This window comes from Corythoichthys intestinalis, chromosome 14 (assembly GCF_030265065.1).
Source record: "Corythoichthys intestinalis isolate RoL2023-P3 chromosome 14, ASM3026506v1, whole genome shotgun sequence".
Lineage (NCBI taxonomy): Eukaryota > Metazoa > Chordata > Actinopteri > Syngnathiformes > Syngnathidae > Corythoichthys > Corythoichthys intestinalis.
The window spans coordinates 29,598,422-29,619,501 of NC_080408.1; the positions used below are offsets into that span (position 1 = coordinate 29,598,422).

Below are 21,080 nucleotides of genomic sequence, written 5' to 3' on the forward strand. Positions count from 1 at the left end.
TAGAATTGGACATCGTTTGAAATTGAACGATTCCGGTTCCAATTCCGATTCCATGTTTCGATTCCGGTTCCGAACGATTCCCGATTCCGATTCTTTTAAGAGGCAGGGTCAAAAAAATAAAAAAAAATACATGGTCCAAAAAATTGCATAGTTTATACTAAAGTTTTAACTTCTCGACGTTTTTGGTCTTTCAGGCAATTATTTAAACTCATTTTTCCTTAGACCTACAGACGTTACTGAAGTCTGTACAATTCAAAAAATCAAAAACCTGAGAAGTTCCCATTCAGCAGCAGCAGATGAAATAAGCAGTAGGATTCTCATTCCTATTGCCCATATAATTGCAAAACCAATTGCACACTGCATTAATTTATCCCTACTTCATGGCGTAGTGCCAAAACAGACCAAAATTGCCAGAATCACTCCAGTCTACAAATCCGGAGATAAAAATAACATGAATAATTATCGCCCAATTGCCGTTCTACCAACGCTTTCTAAGGTACTAGAAAGAGTTGTGCACAATAGACTAAGCGAATACCTCGACAAGTTTCATATCATAACCAGTTCACAATATGGCTTCAGGAAGAAGAATTCAACATGCATGGCCATTCTAGATCTTGTTGAAAAAATTAATGATGCCTTTGAGCAGGGCAAATGCGGAGTGGGCATTTTTTTGGACTTATCTAAGGCTTTTGACACCATTGACCATAATATTTTACTGGAGAAAATGCATCACTATGGTATTAGAGGAATAGCATACAACTAGTTCAGAAGTTATTTATTCAGGCGACAACAATATGTTGGTATTAAAAATCATGTTTCACAAAAAAAGGAAATAAAATATGGAGTCCCCCAGGGTTCAATTTTGGGCCCACTTGCAACTAGAGGTCCTCAGATTTGGAATGAGCTTGACGAAAATCTAAAAGTGTTGAAATCCATCTCCACCTTTAAAATGATGCTAAAAAGCATTCTGATCAGTAAATACAACAACTCCAACATACGTAGGTTATAAATTCTTTTATAGACCCTACCCACCGACGTCCCAAAATCACGTGCTCGCTGTATGGTTCCGCCCACTTGTCCGTCATTTTGTGTCTGTATTATCAATGGTCTCAATTGATCGAGCAATTTATAATGCATTTCATGGAAGACCCGGTGCTTTCGGATGCCGTAAACTCACTTGATGCGTTGCATAAAAGGCGTTATGTGGAAAAGCTTCAGTTTATCCATTCGCCAAATCCATATTTGATGCCTAAATCGATGTTTTTCGACCCGCTGTCTCCGCCGTATTTGCCTGACATCTGCTAGCTACCCTGAACTGTACAACTATCTTGTCCACACAAAATCAGCCTATTCTCACGAAAGTTTGAAAAACTTTAAGAGCTTGGAGGCTTATAAATACTTTGTTGCTGGTTGGGTGAAACAGGTCCTCGTCCACGAAAATTCGGCAGGAATCTATCTTGTGCTTGGAAAGGTGAGTTACGAAATTTTCAATTCAAAATCTTTTGTTATTGCTAACATCCACTGTCAAGTCTAATGTATTTCATGTCGTTTGTCAATGGAGTTAGGGCTTTTAATGTTTATATGGTTTAGCGATAGCACTCTCACTACATACATACGTGTATGTTGTCGGCGATTAGCCTAGCAATGATCTTAATTGTGGTTGTCAGCCCAAAACCCTCTAAATATATATTAAATGCATCTTACCAGATATAAAATGACTACTACATAATCTGTGGTAATCGTTTGGAGCCCAGTTTTCTCGTCGAATTGCAGCAGCCCATCTCGCTCTCTTCTCTCCGGGTCTCTCGGAATCCGGTAGAACTTCAAGTCTCTCCGTCTTCTCCGTCTATCTTCTCTGTTATTGCAATCGACCGCCACACACGCCTTCACCATTTTGATTGTTAATGTTAACGAGCAGAAAAACACGTCGTAAATAGGAGGAATGTTAACGAGCAGAAAAACACGTCGTAAATAGGAGGAATGTACGTAGCCGTAACAGGGAAACATGATATGTTGACGGACAATTGGGCGGCACCAGTCAGGAGGAAGGAGTTGTGACGTCACGTGGGTAGGGTCTATAGGGAAGTATTTCTTTTCATTTATTATTATTTTTATTTATTTATTTATTTATTTATTTATTTATTTTATGTATGTGTGTGGGTGAATGAGAACACTGTAAAATACGACAACTCACCCTTCTGCTCATCTGATCATTTTTTTCTTGATTGCCTTGATGTACGCAGGCTCCTGACTATAAGCTTTTAGTAACTTCTTAAGGAGACCTGACTCACACATAATCTTGGTTCAGGACTATGATATGATGTACAATTTGTAAATATGAATGTGTGTGAATAAATTAAATGAACTTCTCACAGTGCTAATTATAACTTGTATATAAATATCAGTCAATTTTTTTCTGCTCGGTGGCCAGGGCGTCGAAACAAGGAATCCAAATTTTAAAATTCGAACGATTCCGGGAGCATCGGAGTGTTAGAACCGGTTCCCATCGATGCCCGATGCCCGAAAAATACAATAAATCAAAATGGCCAATCTTGCAATTTAGTATCATACATAGCAACATAGCAAAGCTGTACTTCATGTAGTCATTGTGCTTGAATAGTGAAAGGAGACTTAATACTTCCACCTCAACCATTAGTGCTTACATTGCACGCTTTCTGTCATGTCTGACCTCATCATGTGTATCGCCGCACATTGAAAATACCTGTCAGACACCAATGGGCTCTTAAATTGCATTCTCGTGCCTGCCTCAATGAGAACAAATTCCTCCTTTTCCCTCTCCTCTGCTCCCATTTTGATTTCCCAGCAGGCTTCTTGAACACAGTCCAGGTGAAGGACACTCGGCACACTTTTTATCGGAGGGGCTGGGGGTAGGGGGCGACTTTTGGAGGCGTACTTGAAATCTTCATTGTATTCCAAATCATTTGTGTCATGATTATTGATTGTGTGTGTGTGTAGTTTAGTTAATTCCTCGCGAGTGTAGTCTTTTAACAACTGCATTTCCGACAACTTCTTCCGTACGCAAGTTATCTGAGTTTCTAATCCCACTCTCATCGTTTAGATTGGCAGGAAAATGACTGAGAGCATCATTTTGTATGTGCGTGTGCTCGCACGCTTTGACATGTGTGAGCATCTGATATAGAGGAAATTAGGTATATTTTTTTGGGTGAGAAACAGTGAAAGATGGACGTGTGTGTGTGATGGCAGGTGGCGGCGTAGTGCTCACACGTTCCCGCAGGCATAAAAACTCGCACAAATGCCATCTGTAGCATCTCAGCAAGGCTTAGATGGACAATGATATACAGCAGTTATTTGGAAATGAAAGCTGCTCAACAAGTGCACAACTTCCAATTTCAAGTGAATCTCATTTTACAATAGAGATAAATCGTACGGATGTCATCGGAAGTGGAGTGTGTTGTGTATTATAATTTAGGAATGGGCAACGATTATATTGTTTTCCCTCAATTAATACTATGAGAGTCTTGTGGTTAACTGTGATTAATTGCAGTCTCTTGCCAAATATGTCCTGACTTCCCTCTTCCAGTTGTATCAGTTCTAAGTTGTATCCCTTCCCAACATGGTGTCGCCTCGAGAAATGAAGTAATAATGAGTTCGTAACGCTACTCATTGCAAGTTAGCATATATACAGTAGTAGTCCATAGAGCAGACATGTCCAAAGTCAGGCCCGGGGGCCAAATGCGGCCCGTGGACAAATTTCATCCGGCCCCCAGCCTCTGTCATAAAATCAATCACGTCTGGCCCACCCACAGACTTAATAAATTGGTCAGCAGCACTGCTGCCAGCATATGAAGTAGCTTACACACTAAATGCTGCTCCTCATTTACCCACTAAAAGGCAGCAGCACTCTCATTAACATTACCCCGTGTGACCCTTTAGTCCCAATTTTCTAAAATGGCGACAATCAACAAAAAAAAAAAGAAAGTTGACTGTGACGGCCGACGGTTCAAGGATAGGTGGAAATTGGACTTTTACTTCTCTAAAATACGCAACATTTGCAAAGAGACAGTCGCTGCTTTTAAAGAGTTCAATGTGAGGCGATATTACCAAATGACACGCTGACATGTACGACAAGATTACAGGAAACTGTTTAGAATGTATGTGTTTTGTTTTACATAAATAAACTTATACAAGGCGGAAAACACTCAGGTGACTCGAAGTTCCGCTCTGAGACCCCCAATTTGGCCAACTTTCAAAATTGTCCGATATGCATGTGTGACACATCATTGGAAAGCTTAAAATCTCAATTTTCTGGGGGAAGAAATAATTTGAACAGGAGGGCATTAAAAAATTGAGCACCAAATTAATTTTTATACAGAAAATAATTACGGTGCATGTGAAACAAATGATTATAACAATATATTTTATAGAAAAAGCATGTTATTTTGCCTCATTCAAGTCTTAATATCTGAACATTTAAATATGTAAACTAAAGTGCAATCACATTCGTAAATGAATGGCTTCTGGTTTTTGAAATGTAAATAAACCAATCTATTGTGATAAAACAACAAAATTGCAATAACTGCATTAACCATCAAAGTGAAGTCTAACTGTAACTGTAGTCTTGAAACAAATCTGGATAAGGAAAAACATTGCAATAAAATAATGCAAACTGGTTCATCTTGAGAGTAGAGATCTTGAGATCTGTCATGACATAACATCTCTTCAATGATATCTGGCGCCATCTAGCGTCGTGAATGGGTGTAACGTCTAGACAGCGAATTTAAGACAACCCCCACTTTTCCAGCTTATTTTCAATGCAAAAAACACCGTCTTGTATTCGGGCCAATACGATATATATATATAATATGTTAAAGTTAATTTATTTTTCTCTCAAAATAACTCAAAATATAGCCATTAATATCTAAACCCCTGGCAACAAAAGTAAGTATACCCCCCTATGAAAAAACATACATCCCTAAATGTCCAAATTGAGTACTGCTTGTTATTTTTCCACCAAAATGTCATGTGACTCGTTACAGGAGTGCTGTCAGCATTGCTGCAAAGATTGAAGAGGTGGGGGGTCAGCCTGTTAGTGCTCAGACCATACGCCGCAATCTACATCAAATTGGTGTGCATGGCTGTCACCCCAGGAGGAAGCCTCTTGTGAAGACGGTACACAAGAAAGCCTGCCCATCTCATTAGACCATAGGACATGGTTCCAGTAATCCATGTGCTTTCTTGACATGTCATCAGCAAACTGTTTTCTTGTGTACCGTCTTCACAAGAGGCTTCCTCCTGGGGTGACAGCCATGCACACCAATTTGATGTAGAGTCCAGCGTATAGTCTGAGCGCTAACAGGCTGACATCCCCCCCCCCCCCCCCCCTGCTCTTCAATCTCTGCAGCAATGCTGACAGCACTCCTGTGTAGAGCTGGGAATCTTTGGGCACCTAACGATTCGATTACGATTACGATTCAGAGGCTTCGATTCGATTATAAAACGATTATTGATGCACCCCACTCCTTTTTGTTTTTTTTGTTTTTTTTTATTTGTTTTGTACATTAGTTCCAAAATTGTTAAAAAATCCTCTCAGGCTAAACCAAATTACTATTTCAGTATCAAGTTAACATATAGCAGTAAACAAATATACAAAAATAACAGTAAATAAAAAACTCCAGTCCTCATTCTATTTCAGCAGCTTTAAACTACTTTCAATTAATTTAATGTCGTGAATCAACCGTTAAAGTTGTTAAAATTGCTCCTGTTATTCCATAATTTCTCTTTTGTCTACTTTCAACATGTGAAAGTTTTAAAACTATTTTAAAGATAGATTCAAGTCAATATTTTACCGATTTAGGAGTATTTTAGATAAAAAGTTAATTAGGTTCACTTGGAAGGTTCGCAACAACAGCCTTGCAGGGAAGTGTACTGCTTTAAGATGGCGGCCGTTACTAACGCCCGCATCTAGTTTTTTGTAGATGTGCTGGTAACGATACCGAAGCTATAATGCATCTAGTCCTATATAAATGATATCTACCGTAACATAATGTGGCTTGTAGCAGCTTTTCGGCAGCAGTCAGGTATGTTGTTGTTTTTTTTTTTAATCTCGTGGCATGAGTTGAGCTAGAGCCGTGAGTTGAGCATTGGCGTTACCCGAGGGGCCGGGTAATGAGAAGCATGATGTTTAGCTACTCTCGCTCCGTCCCTAATTGCGTACCGAAGACCGCGCGGCGCGCTGAGTGTGTCTTACTTCTGCTTTACTTGGCATATTTCAATAATCGCAATTTGGATGTTTGTGAATCGTTCTCGAATCTTCCACGGCCAAATCGCGAATAGTCTAAGAATCGGAAATTTTGCACACCTCTACTCCTGTGGTTTAGATATTAATGGCTATATTTTGAGGGTTTTTCTGAGGGGAGGGGAAATTAACTTTATTATATAAACTGCACACAGACTACCTTTCTTTGTGTCAAAGTGTCATTTTGTCAATGTTGTCCCATGAAAATATATAGTTAAATATCTGCAGAAATGCGAGGGGTGTACTCACTTTTGTGATACACTGTATTCTTATGGGAAAATCCTGCTCGACATACGACCATTTCAACTTACAAACAAGGTCCTGGAACGAATTAACTTCGTATGTAGAGGTACCACTGTATACAGGGCCGGCCCAGGCCATTTGGGGGCCTAAGCAAAATAATGCAAAGGGCCCCATATTTTTGGCCCACCATTTCGTCACAGTGTGCTGTGAAACCTATACATGCAATCCAAGCCATAAGTGCATATTTTGTATATTAATCAGATTTTGTTGCACTGCATACTTCAAACTTCTCACCCCAAATGATTGTCAGTACTTACAGTAGATAGCGCCAAACCTTTTTCTAAAAAAGAAAGAAGTTAAGGAAGAACTTTTATTTTTTTTAAGGCTGTAATCAAGTCTCAAAACTCACAAAAGTCAAATAAAGCAAACTGTAGTAAACAAAATAGAACACAAATTAAACAATTGCCAGATCGGGGGCACCCTGGTGGTCAGGGGCCCTAAGCAGCTGCATAGTCTGCGTATAGGCTGGGCCGGCCCTGACTGTATATATGTATATTACAATATCCTTATACTTCTGGATTATTTTGTTGCTTGAAGCCCCTAACACATTCACTGCCATTGACGATCATAAACATCAAGTCGATTTCAACTGGGAATGCTAGTATTTATTGAGTGATGATGTTTTACTGCCATTGATGGCGGTAGACGTCCAATCCAATTTGACAGTCAAAACGGATTGGATGTCTCTCGCCATCCTTGGCAGCCAATGAATTAATACTTAAAAAGTTAAATACATGCTTGGCTAACTAATGGCGAATGGACATCACTTTAAACTGATGCTGGGTTCTGCTCCTTATCGAGGCATGCAGTACTCAGTGTAATCTGTTCAGAATACAAATGAGGTACACAAAAGGCTTAACTTTTTCTTTAGTGGCTCTGATGTTAGTGCACAATTAAAATAATTAAACTAGATAAAATAATTGTTCTGTCAATCTTTTCGTAATACAAATGCTCAGTATTGCAATGCAATTCTTCAGAGAAAACATGGTCTCGTTGTCAGTGTCTGGAGTCAAGTAAGGTGTTCAGAGATGACCTGTTGGAGTAGTTTTCAAATGTATGGTGGCATCACCAACTAAAGGCCCAGTGTGCATGTTACGACATTTCCTCTCCTTTCCGCAAACCTTTTCAATGGATGTGAAAGTGAAGTGTGACTGACGAGGTTAAATTTGTGTGTGTGGTTACGCCTTCCAGATGTGCGCAACCTACGTTTCTCCCGTATTTAAAGGTCTAATCTGTCATTTCCTCATTGGCTTCATGCCGCTCAGCACGTCTGCCTGCTAATCCGCCGCTAATCCGCTAAAACAGTCTCCCCTTGTCGTCATATTAAGACGGCCATTGTTTCCTGTAGCTTCGGGGGTGTCATATGATTTCCTTGCCCCCTTTTTTCTCCAATGAGGCCCTGGTGCCCTGCGTGCCTTCTTTTATTATTAGTTATACATTTTGCATTGACATGAAGAATGGCACTTACTGTCTTCATGGAATGCGGATTGTCATAAGACGACGAGGTTTGCCCAAAGGTCGGACTGGCTCTAAAAAGGTAGCTTATGTTCTTTGAGAACAGCGATGATAAGTAATTTGTTTATTAAGAATTGCGACCATTGTGAGGAGCTGATCTTTGGTAATCGAGGCAATTCTGATGACAATGTAGAATGATTTAACATTGTGAAAAACACTCAGTTGAATTTGGAGTTCTGATCTCACAACGGAAAAAGAAATGAAATGTTGGTTTGTTCCTAGGGGGCGCTACACACGTTTACGCATATTTAGATTTTTTTTTTTTTTTTTTTTTTTTTAATCAAAGTTTTCACCAGTGTTCACCTGGCTGTTGAGTTTGGTGAGTTTTGAAGCATTCTGAGGGGGTCAAAGTAGGGCTCAAAGCGTCGGTGGGACAAAGAATGACTGCTAGGTGGCGCTACGTAGTGTATTTGGAATTTATCTTTACACGGTATCAAAGATTGTCTTGACCTGCCTGCCGATTTTGGTGCATTTTGAAGCATTCTAAGGGGGTCAAATTGAGCTCGACGGGGCTGCGCAACAAAGAATAACTTTAATAATAATAATAAAACCGAGGAACCACAATAGGTTACCTAAAAAAACATTGTCACCTGCATGTCCATACTGTTAAGTTATGGATGTGTTCTAAGTCAAACCAAATCAAATCAACTTTTATTTTTTTAGACCAAATCACAACAACAGTTATCTCAAGGTGAAAACAAAACATGTTTTAAGGTGCAATAGCCCTACGCCGGATTTCGACCTACTTGAACATTGTAGCATTTTTTTTTTTTTTTTGCCCCCCAGGTAAGACTAATGCCCACCCACACCTGGCATCCTGGTAAAACACCACTGTTACACAGTAACATTTGTTCTTGTGTATTCTTTAAAATTTTACATACAGTACATCTTTAAATAGAATTATCGGCTTGTCATTTTTGGTTATCGGCTGGAAGGAGGAGGAAATTATCGATTATCGGTATCGGTTGAAAAATGTATTATCCTGCATCACTACTGTACAACTGTGTATTTTCTTTTATATCCAAACTAATTTCCCGCCGTGTCCCACCAGGTACGATTACGTTGAAGTGTACAACGGCGAGGATGAGCTTGCACCCATGTTGGGCAAGTTCTGTGGCAAAATCGCGCCCTCGCCAATCATCTCCAGCGGCAGCCAACTCCTCATCAAATTCGTCTCCGACTACGAGACGCATGGAGCCGGTTTCTCTGTGCGCTACGAAGTCTTCAAGACAGGTGGGTGTTCGTGCATGTGACAAAATAATGCAAAATGGTTGCTACAGAAATAAAAGTGACAAGTAATGATTAAAAAGTGAAGAAAAATAGCAGTGATACTGTATGTAACCTAATACTTGCAGCAGACAAAAAAAAAAAGAAAACATTGGTTGAGAAAAACAACAGAGGGGAAAAAGCAAAATTACTGTAGAACAAAGTGTAAAACATTATGTAAAACAAGAGAATGAAGAATGTTGAAAGCAGGATTGTGTGTGTGAGTGTGTGTCTTCGCTGTTGGTGTGTTCACGCCGACTGAACGTGATTAACGAGCTCAGGGGAACACCGACGTCTCCCGCCGGCTTTTCCTCTTCTTTACATCCTTTGGGATCTGTCCTGCATTCCCCTGGCTGCCATTCATGATACATCATTTGCATACTTACATTTAACATAAGTTGCGGGAGGCACTTCATTAGGTGTGCAGCCAATCATCAAAAATTTGATTCCACAAAGATATCAATGCTCCTTTTTGATTCAAGACTGGCATTTGACTTTATGTCCTTGATGAGGAAGAGTATGCGTGTGTAGCAGACAGGTGTGCGGGACCCCAGGCTCGTTTAGCTAATGGTCTGTTTGTCCTTGAACGCAACAGGGATGACCTGAAAATGAATGCAGCAATGTAAAAGTAGGACAGTGAGTGTGGAGTGCCAGTTTAAAACACTCACTATGTTGCCTCTTTCATATTTCAGCTTTACATACTTTCCATCAGTGGGTCGACATGATTGATGACATCTAGTCCGTGAATTAATTTTAGTTTATTCCTAGAAAAACACGAAAGAAATACATGATTACAGACAACAGTGATCTATAAAAACATCACGCAATACAAAACAAAATATTGTATTAAAAAACATGAAAGAAAAATAATTTAAAACAAAAACGGTGATTGTGGCAAAAACCTAATTTATATATCCAAAGCACTGCTAATGACATAACATTGTCACATGCACATCGCTAAGTAATATGTTCTCAGACAAAGTCTGGGTACTGCATATGCAATATTTACAGAGTTACATATAGTGCATTTTGTACTATTACATCAATATCTATGCACAAACTGTCATTTGCACTATCATATCAAGTCAGCCAACTGCTTCCTAGTCTGAGTACTGTAAATTGTCATATACGCACTGTTGTATTACCACTACATCACCACTTGCTGATGAGTCAGAGTTCCATATTATACCCCTTTTTCCCTGTAAGTCAGCTACTTCCCCCAGTTTTTCCAAAACAAATATTCTTTCATCTTTAGCCTATATTTTAGGCGTTCCTTGTCGAGTATTTCGTCCACTATTAACAGCCATTGTTCATATGTTGGAGATTCAATTCTTAACCAGTTCTTTGTTACGGACTTTTTTGCAGCCACAAGGAGAATTTTCACAATATACTGGTCCTCTTCATGTATTACATCCTCCAAAAGTCCCAGATATAATACCTATAATACATAATACAGGATTTGGGAATCATGTATCCCAACATATCACAGAGAGCTGAGTGAACCTTCTCCCAGAATGATTGAATATTAATGCATGTCCAAAATATATGTGTATGGCCTGGATTCAAGTCGTTGCATCGTCTACAGCAAGATTGTTGGCTATTTATTTGTTTACTTTTTAATTTTAGGTGTGATGAAGTATCGAATTAAAGTTTTCCAATTAAATTCCTTCCACTAAGAAGATTGTGATGTTGATAAGTGTGACCACCACACGTTGTTCCATTTCTCCTCTGGTATGAGTTCGCCCAGCTCTCTTTCCCATTTCATTTTCACATATAGTGTTGACTCAGTTACAGAGTCTACTCAATACGCGATATATAGTTGACACAGTTTTAGGGATAATATTCTCATAGGATCGTACTAATATTTGTATTATAGGGTGTACTTTGTCCCCACCTGTTTTCTGAAATTTCCAGGTTCGCGGTGAATCAGTAACAGGCACACTTTTGCAAAATAGACAATGTTTATTGATTAGAAAGTGCAGAATAAATTAGATTTATTGATTATAATTCCCACAAGAGCAAGCAACAAGTATCAAAAACAAGCAAAAACAATGGTATCGTGACGCTAGATTTGAGTTAGTCAATCCCAGAATCCCCGCGTTATCGTTACAGTACAACCAGTTGTTCCTTTAGCAATGAAAATCGCTTACCGTGACAAATGAGCGGGAGCCAACGCCCCCGTGTGGCGCGTCCCTACAAAAACAGGACATTTCCGGGCAACCCATGAAGTCCGCCAGCGGTTCACGTACGGATCGCCTGGCTTTGTTCCTTCGCCGCCTTACCGGAGCGTTGGCTCCCGCTCATTTGTCACGGTAAGCGATTTTCATTGCTAAAGGAACACTTGGTTGTGCTGTAACGATAACGCGGGGATTCTGGGATTGACAAACTCAAATCTAGCATCACGTTACTATTGTTTTTGCTTGTTTTTGATACTTGTTGCTTGCTCTTGTGGGAATTATAATCAATAAATCTAATTTATTCAGCATTTTCTAATCAATAAACATTGTCTATTTTGCAAAAGTGTGCCTGTTACTGATTCAGCGCGAACCTGGAAATTTCGGAAAACACCACCTATCTTAACTTCCTTATTATAGTAATCGCGTATTTGCAGATATCTAAAAAAAAGTCTTGGTTAATAAGATTGTATGTATTTTTCTGTTCTTGGAAACTTTTTATTTCCCCCCTTTTAACCACTTTACTTATAGCTGTAATTCCTTTATCTGTCCGTGTCTTAAACCCGCCATTTGCTTTTGTTTTATGTGGTGCATACTATGGCAAAGCTTTAAATCTCATTGTACTCTGTACAATGACAATAAAGGCATTCTATTCTATTTCTATTCTATTCTAATTTTTAGTAATACCTGTGATACCCTTAGTCAATATGTAGTTATCAAGGAAAATTAGAATATCCAGTTACAGAAATTGCAGATACACAACATGAAAAGGTCACAATCCAGGCAAGTTAAAAAAAAATAATTACAAAATTGTTTTGTGGGCTTCCATATCTTGTACCCGCCCCTTTCCTCCGTGCTGAATTTACAACATCAACAAGAAGGCAAGTTGCCACAAAAAGATTAAATTAAAGCCTTTGCCCAAGAAAAAAATAAAAACAGCCTCACCGCAGAGCTTGCACCATATTTATGTACCTCCCTGCTCTTGACTGACTTGCATTTGACCCATTCAAAAGAAAATTTGTTATGTTATTCCCACCACAGTCACAATTTTGTCACATTGAAAACCATTTCTCTGACGTCCCTGACATTGCTGTGAGATGCTTTCATCAAAATACCCAAATGTACGTAACGAGAGCAGGAGGGGGGAATTGAGCGGCACAGAGTAGATTTCTTTTGCTCAATATTATTTTCTGTGCTCAAAATCTACGATTGCTCGCTTAAAATCTTTAACTGCTCGCTCAATATAGTTTTTTGTGCTCGAAATCTGGGTTATTTTTGCTCAATTTCCATTATTGCTCGCTCAGAATAGTGTCAGCAATATAACCCCATACAAATGGACCTGGGAATGACATAGTATTTAACAAGAAAATACAAATGCAGAAAATGGGGAAGTTTTGCTCTGCTGGGCGATAAGCTCACATGGGTCACTTCCTGTTAATTCATGGGGCATTGACCGGTCAACTCCTGTTCATTTTGGATCACTTCCTGTTAATTTCAGGGCATTCCCAGATCACTTTCTATTATTTTTTGGTCATTCCCTTTTGATTTTAGGGCATTGCCAGGCCACTTCCTGTTGATTTTCGGGCAATTACAAGTCACTTCGTGTTCATTTTGGGTTATTTCCTTTTTTCATTTTATTTGATTACTCCATTACTGTATATTTATCTCATGAAATAAAAATAAACAAAATAAAACAAACAAAATACTCTTTTTGGGGGGGAGATGGCTGGAACGGGTTTATGGGACTTACATTGATTTTAATAAGGGAAATACGACAAGTTTAAAATGTAACAAATAAGTGTGGTCAGTGAACGAAGTGAACTCTTATCCCAAGGCGCCACTGGAAATCCCTTTTTGAAAGTGAAATAATTAGGATCATCATGGAGAAAGAAGCAAGGCCAACTGGTGGTAGAACAATGACATTAGCACTGAGCCTCATAAAATGTATAGGGTATTTAACAACAAATGTGCCATGTAGTAAGTACTAATTAAAAAAGAACATTAAAAACACTGCTCTGGTACTGCATGATGATGAGTCACAGGTTGAAAGTGAACATTCCCACTGGGAAACAAGCCATAAGTGTGACTCCTCGAGGACTACACATGCATGCACACACCACAACAACACATCTTCGCAAGTGTCACATGCTTCTCAACACAACCGGGAAATTGTGACCTCACCTACTGACTTTGCTCTTCAGCATCTCTGACCCAGTCAAGTGTCCCCCGTGTAAAAATGACTCATATGCACACAGATGGGGTCGTTAAAATGGCACTGTGGTAAATGATGAAAGATGATAAGAAGCGACCAAGCGAACAGGGTCAGAGCACCGAAAAGGTCACAAAATAAACACAACTTGCAACCTGTTTACTGCCGCATTACATCACATGCACAGACACACTCACCTACACAAACACCAGTTAAAGAAAACAAAGTAGTAAGTGTGTCATTTACACTCATGAATAAGGATGAGAATCGAGAACCGGTTCCCATAGAGGACCGGTTCCATGCGTTTCACTTCCATTGAATCGTTTAGCAGTTTATCTAACAATTCTCTTATAGATTCCAAGCAACAGGATTTACATCGTGTAATTTACACTTGTTACACACGCTCGATTCAGCAAGTAAAACTACGTGATTATTCAAAGGGTGACCACTCACTAAATATTATCTGGAGACCCATCGCCAAGTGATTCTGCATTGATTTTCGTAGGCCATTCATGAGACTACTTAAAGCAGGGGTGTAGGAACTTTTTGCAAAGGGGGCCAGATTTGGTGTGGTAAAAATGTGGGGGGGCGACCTTGGCTGACGTCCTCTACGTAGAACAATATATTTAAGCAAATTTTAGCAAGCCATTCTGTGTGTCACATTTGCTTTATTTATTTATTTATTTATTTAATAATTTCAACAATCTCGCTACTAGCCTTCGTAGCGTTCTCTTTCGACTCTCGGGCTCTTGCGAAATACAGCTGCTGTGAAATCAAACTAGCCTCAAGTTGCTTCAATTTCTCGCTATGTATCTTCCCCGTAATCTTGTCGAACATGTCAGCGTGTCTTGTTTGGTAATATCGCCTCACATTGAGCTCTTTAAAAACAGCGACTGTTTCTTTGCAAATGAGGCAGACACAGTTGTTGCGTATTTTATTAAAGAAATACTCCAATTTCCACCTATCTTTGAAGCATCAGCCATCGCAGTCAACTTTTTTTTGTTAATTGTCGCCATTTTAGAAAATTAGGAGTAAAGAATCACATGGGGTAATGTTGCTTAGAGTGCTGCTGTCTTTTAGTGGGTAAATGAGGAGCAGCATTTAGTGTGTAAGCTACTTTATATGCTTGTAGCAGTACTACTGACCTATTTATTAAGTCTGTGTGCAGGCCAGACGTTATTGATTTTATGACAGAGGCTGGGGGCCTGATGAAACTTGACCACAGGCCGCATTTGGCCCCTGGGCTGGGCTTTGGACATGCTGACTTAAAGATATGGTGATTTGAGGAAGTCTATTAATGGGTCTATCGTATTCCTTTTCCAATACTCTATAAGAATAATAGAACATGTATGCATCTAATATAATCCTGAACGATTTTATTAGCAATTTTAATACTCATTTCAGTCAGTAGTCCACCGATCAGTGTTTTTTCCGGAATAATTTGAATTTGGTCTTAGGGCCAATCTGACGTCTGATTTCACGCAAAAGTATTCACTAGTACCTCCGCATCCTATGGTGGTATTTTGGTGTTGCTACGACTAACGGAAGTGGATGTTCCAAATTACTTCCCAAAATGCACCTGATGACTACAGCCAATCAGCGTATTTTTGCCTGTAATTTGAGATAAGATGGTCCCATTGGTCCCAAACCACTTTTATTCTACTCAGTATCAAAAGGCCTTTCCATAGAGTACCCCAACTATGTCTAGGAAGTTAACAAATCCAAGTCAAGATTTTGCTAAAATTCCTCATATATTGTATGAGATCCAAGCGTCCTTATGTAATTACACCAACCTAATTATAAACTCCTTAATATTTGGGACAACAAAAGAGATACTCTGCCCCTGCTGTCTGGACTAGCTGAACACTTTCTGTGTGTGCAGGCTTTTTCCACCCCATCTGAGAGGGTGTTCTCCACTGCTGGAGACACTATAAGTCCAGAAAGATCACGTATCCTACCTGAAAAAGCAGATATGCTTATTTTTCTGCAAAAGAATTGTTCATTTTGCACATTTGTACGACGCACTGTTCTATTGTATTTGACAGTATGTTGTATTTTTTCATTATTATTTTTGAGTGCTGTTACCTTTTAAAAAGTAGGATTTAAAAATTTTGGGGGGGGGAAATCTTTCAGTAAAATGTTACACATTCTTGTCTATTTGCCACAGTTACATATTGCCAGAGTTAACATCAGGGCTTTCGGCTTCTTATGCATGTATATATTTTTTTTCTCTTGTCAATTATTTTTTTTCTTTGGCTTAATGAGGTTATGCGATAGGTTATAGTACAGAATAATAATAGCAGTTCATATAGATAAATTTGTGCCGGGAGAAAATTCCCTTACTTAAAAAAAAAAATCGTAAGCAGTTACTTACAATGTTACTCATTACTTGAGTATTCTTTTCACCAAATACTTTTTTTTTTTACTTGTACGAGAGTACATTTTTTGAATATTATTTTGAACTAATGCTACTCTTACTCGAGTAAAATTTTTGGCTACTCTACCCACCTCTGGTCACGATGTACAATTTCATTTGGTCGTACGGCACCAGAAATGTTAATGTGCTGCGTCTGTTTTTTTGTGTGTGTCAGCAAAGTATTTATTAAAAAATAGCCTGGACATCTTTAGTCAATATCAACAAAAACACAGATGCTCCACCAGGGTTTGGGGACAAAACTGTGAAATATATACACCCAATTACAGCTAGATAGGTTTTTGTTGAAGGTTTGCACAGGAATAAAAGTAAGATCATTTAAACTAGTGAATGCAAACAAAAGCAGCAACAGTCAATGGCCATGTATGTCTCAAGACGATGCACTGTATGTCTGTAACTAACTACACTGTATATAAGCATAGTTTATAAGCATATATAAGCTTTATGTGATTTCTGCCATCATCACATATATATAATCGCTGCTTCCTGTAATTATAAGGCTAAGTGACATTTATGCAGAAATATATGTTGACCTATAGAAGTCGAGTTCACAAAATCTCCCTGGTGACAATTTGTTACCCAGAAAACATACTTTGACGCTTTAAACACCCGCTTCCGCAAAATCAAAACATTCCTTACTCTGTCCCCCCGACAGGTCAGGAATGTTCCAGAAACTTCACCGCTCCCTCGGGGGTCATCAGGACGCCCGGCTACCCCGACAAGTACCCCAACAACCTGGAGTGCACCTTCATGATCTTTGCCCCCAAGATGTCAGAGATCTTGGTGGAGTTCGACAGCTTCGACATGGAACCTGACACCACGCCGCCACCGGGGGCACTGTGCCGCTATGACTGGCTGGAGATTTGGGACGGGTACCCAGCAGGTCCGGATAGTTTTCAGATAAACAAATGAACAGAAGTGGGTAGTGAACATGCTTAAGATACATAAACAGAGACTCCTTCCAAAAGAAGAAAAAAACTGTTTTAATTGAAAGAAAGGATTGGGGGACATTTTACATCCCACCCTTCAAATTTTAAGTAATCTACACAGAAAATACTAAAACTATCAGATTCTGAATTGATTTGTCCTAAGACCAAATCTAAAATAATAATAATAATAATAGGACTAATTCTTAAAAATGTTTTCAATAAACTGTACCAAATAAGTCTGGAATACCCTCTAAAATGCAATTTTAAGTAAGTTTGTCCTCTTGCTCAGCTGTAACTACCAGCTAAACAGATAGCCTCTACATGTTCAGAAAAAGCTATTGTTTCACAGCCCTATTACGTGCAATCTGGCTATTGTGATTATTGTAAACAACAAATAAATTGTCTAGCAAAAATGTTACCATTGCTCTTTAAAATGAGCTAATCAAGCCTTAAATAGTTTATTGTGTATTATCAATGAATATGTGGCAGAAAATCTGTAAATTGAAAGCTTATTTTCAAGAATTTTGAAGGCCAAATGTCTTCCAATTTTGGAATGACCCAAAATGAATGCTTCCATCGAATACCCCCAACCAATTAATCCCCTCTACCCTCATCTGAACTCCTGTTTTTGTTGAAGATAAAGCAACTAATCTTAAGTGTCGTAATTAAAGACAAATGAAAGCGGCTTGTGTTTTATCTTTGGTGTGTACTTGTTACATCAGCAACACCACGCAGTCTATCGATGTTAACGCTACGCTCCTGACAAAGTAGTCTTAATTGCACATATAATCACAGATTGCGGACATCATCGCTCACAGATGGCGCCGATGACGATGGTAATCCTGTCAGATTAGCGGAGTTGCTAGTGTGACGATGTAAAGGGGATGCCACCAGCACACACAAAATTGGCACATGACTGTGACGAAAATGTTTTTTAAACATTATTTTGATTTTCATGAATGATCAATATGAGTAACTTATCAATAAAAGCACTTTCATGTACGGTTGGTTGAATCCAGTTCAACATGTTTCCGCCGTGCAGTCATCGCTCCTCAACTAACGTATTGATCGTGTACTTTTTCCTGGTGCTGGTCAGTGGGTCCTCACATCGGGCGCTACTGTGGGCAGAATTCTCCAGGTCGTGTGCTCTCCTACACTGGCATCCTGTCCATGACAATCACCACCGACATAGCTATCAGCAAGGATGGCTTCTCTGCTAACTACACCATCAGGGACACCGGCCTCCCCCATGGAAACAGATTGGAAGGTAAGAGTGTACCTTCTCACTAGTAGTAGTAGCAGCAGCAGTAGTAGTAGAGTTAGTAGTGTTAGCGTTAGTTAAGTGACTATTTTTGGTAATTAAAAATACCTTAACCCTAATAAAGTCAGGCGTCCACATTCGTGGACATCACATTTTGGGTGATGTGGGCCACATTATTAACATTTGGCATACAAGTATGGCCTACATTCTTTTTAAATTATTACCTGTGCCAGTAAGTGAACCGTATTGTGCGGCGTTTATGTATTCAGTTCCATATGTCTGTTTATCTGTATGTTTGTGTTAACGATAACTCTACAACAATAAAGGGATTATTAGGAAAAGGGTAGGTTTGGAATATGAAACAGAAGAGATGATTAAATTGTAGGGTAATTAAGTCAAAGATCAGGGGTCAGAAAATGAATTTTACAATATCTTATGTAATACTTGCCCACTCTACCAAATATTAACCCTGTCGCGATATGCAATAAGTCAATTACCGTATTGCCCCGAATATAGGACGGTCCTGATTATAAAACGACCCCATCTTTTTCAAGACTAAAGTTTGAAAAAAAGACTTTTTTAACACCAAATTAATTTTTATACAGAAAATAATTACAATACATCAGAAACAAATGATTATACCAATGTTTTTGAGAGAAAAAGCATGTTATTTTGCCTTATTCAAATCTTAATATCTGAACATTTAAATATGTAAACTAAAGTGCAATCACATTCGTAAATGAATGGCTTCTGGTTTTTGAAATGTAACTAAACCAATCTATTGTGATAAAACAACAAAATTGCAATAATTGCATTAACCATCTAAGTGAAGTCTAACTGTAACTGTAGTCTTGAAGCAAATCTAAATAAGGAAAAACATTGCAATAAAATAATGCAAACTGGTTAAACTTAGAGTAGCTGAGATCTGTCATGACAGAACATCGCTCCAATGATATCTGGCGCCATCGAGCATCATGAACGGGGAGAGTAGCTGAGCTCTTTTATGACAGAACATCGCTTCAATGATATCTGGCGCCATCTAGCGTCGTGAATGGGTATAATGTCTAGACCGCGAATATAAGACGACCCCCTCTTTTTCATTTTTATTTAATGCAAAAAAATATTATATTCAGGCCAATACGGTAATTAAATTAAGTAAATTAATTTTCCCGGCTGCGATTTATCACCGCGTACATGCATTTATTTGTGCATGCATGAGTTTGCATGAGCTGCGTGTACTCGGCACACGTGTGTGTTGATTGCATATGAGACTCTATTTCCTTCAACAGATATTTATTCGTCATCAATACACTGTAGAATTAAAGTTCAGACATACAAAATAAGGAAACATATCTGTATTTAATATTATAAAAGGTTAGCATTGCTACATTGAGGCTAATGGAAAAAGACAATGTAGTAACTGCTTTAGCCTGTTATAAAATTGCAGTCTTCTCCAAAACGCAAACTTGCGGTTAAAAGGTGACACTTCAAACATGAAATGATTCACAGCATTTGCGAATGATGCGAAAAAATCTATTACTGCATGACAAAAATAGAAGTGCACTTTTTTTTTAACCGGGTGTAAAACATTACAGTTAGCGACTTAGTGAACATAATTCTGGTAAATATTTCAAAATAAAAGCATGTCATGTTCAACATGTAAATAAAGATATCCGGAGTTAATCTCACGTACTTTGGATTCTACACTAAGAATCTGTGTTGTTTGACTAATTAGAAGCACACACACAAAAAAAAAATACGTACACAACTATCAAATGTCACTTATTGTGAACAGGTACGATGGTGCATTTTCATCTCGTTCTCATCTCTTCAGACGTAAATTGGCAATCTTTTCGTCATGTTACAGTCATCCAAGACGCGTTTTCAGCTCGTCATCGTTACGTCATCGTCATGAAAAAAATTTGGGTTAACGAAATGTTTTCGTTGTCGTCGTCATTGCGAAAAAAAAAACACTGCTCAGAATAGCTTTTAAATGACACTCGTTATGAAAAATCTGATTGGCAATGAATAATTTGGCTTCAAATTGCTAACATCTGGACTTTGAAAGAAAAGATGAAAGTCATTTTGGATCTTACATACACTTTTGATAGGCTCTAATTGGCAGAGAATGAATATGGCATTGGCAAATGGCATCACCTATTTCATATTCTGCACTGAGCTGGCTTTCAAATGACTTGTTATGCATTGTCGTTGTTTTTTTTTTTTTTTTTTTTTAATATTTATTATTTTTAATATAGTTTGTTTTATTTAAGAATAACAATTCATTGCATTTGAATGGGTGATTTAAAAAAAAAATTGACAATATTATCGCATATCGACAATAATTTATGAGACATTATAACTCCTACTAAAATTTGTTATCACGACAGGCCCACCAAATATGCTGATGCTTTGAATTTGTTTGCTTAGGTGGAAGACTTTTCTCAGCATGCCCCTCGAGTTAATCCTAATTGTTCTTACATATTAAATATGAATAAATAAAATTATAAATGAATAAAATTTTCACAAAAACAAAATGTATCAAATGAAAAAGAATAAAAGCAGAAATACACACTGATTATGAACCCCAGTTACACTCCAGTGTTGTAGTTTTTTAAATTTCGTAATAGTAGTAGTTTCATAGTACAACAAGAGACGTCCTATTCATTTAAACTGAGAGGACTGGACATCAATGCTCATGTTTCAGTGCGC

The 21,080-nt window shown here is 38.4% G+C and overlaps 1 protein-coding gene across 3 annotated transcripts in view; it reads left to right on the plus strand.

The window, feature by feature from the left end:
• Positions 1–21,080, plus strand: part of LOC130929567 (neuropilin-1a-like) — a 100,384-nt gene that overhangs the window by 29,672 nt on the left and 49,632 nt on the right. For all 3 annotated transcript variants that reach the window (XM_057856806.1, XM_057856807.1, XM_057856808.1), the window contains 3 exons: positions 9,147–9,328; positions 16,834–17,061; positions 18,204–18,374. In XM_057856806.1, coding sequence (XP_057712789.1) covers positions 9,147–9,328; positions 16,834–17,061; positions 18,204–18,374 — 581 coding nt within the window. The remainder of the gene's footprint in view (positions 1–9,146; positions 9,329–16,833; positions 17,062–18,203; positions 18,375–21,080) is intronic.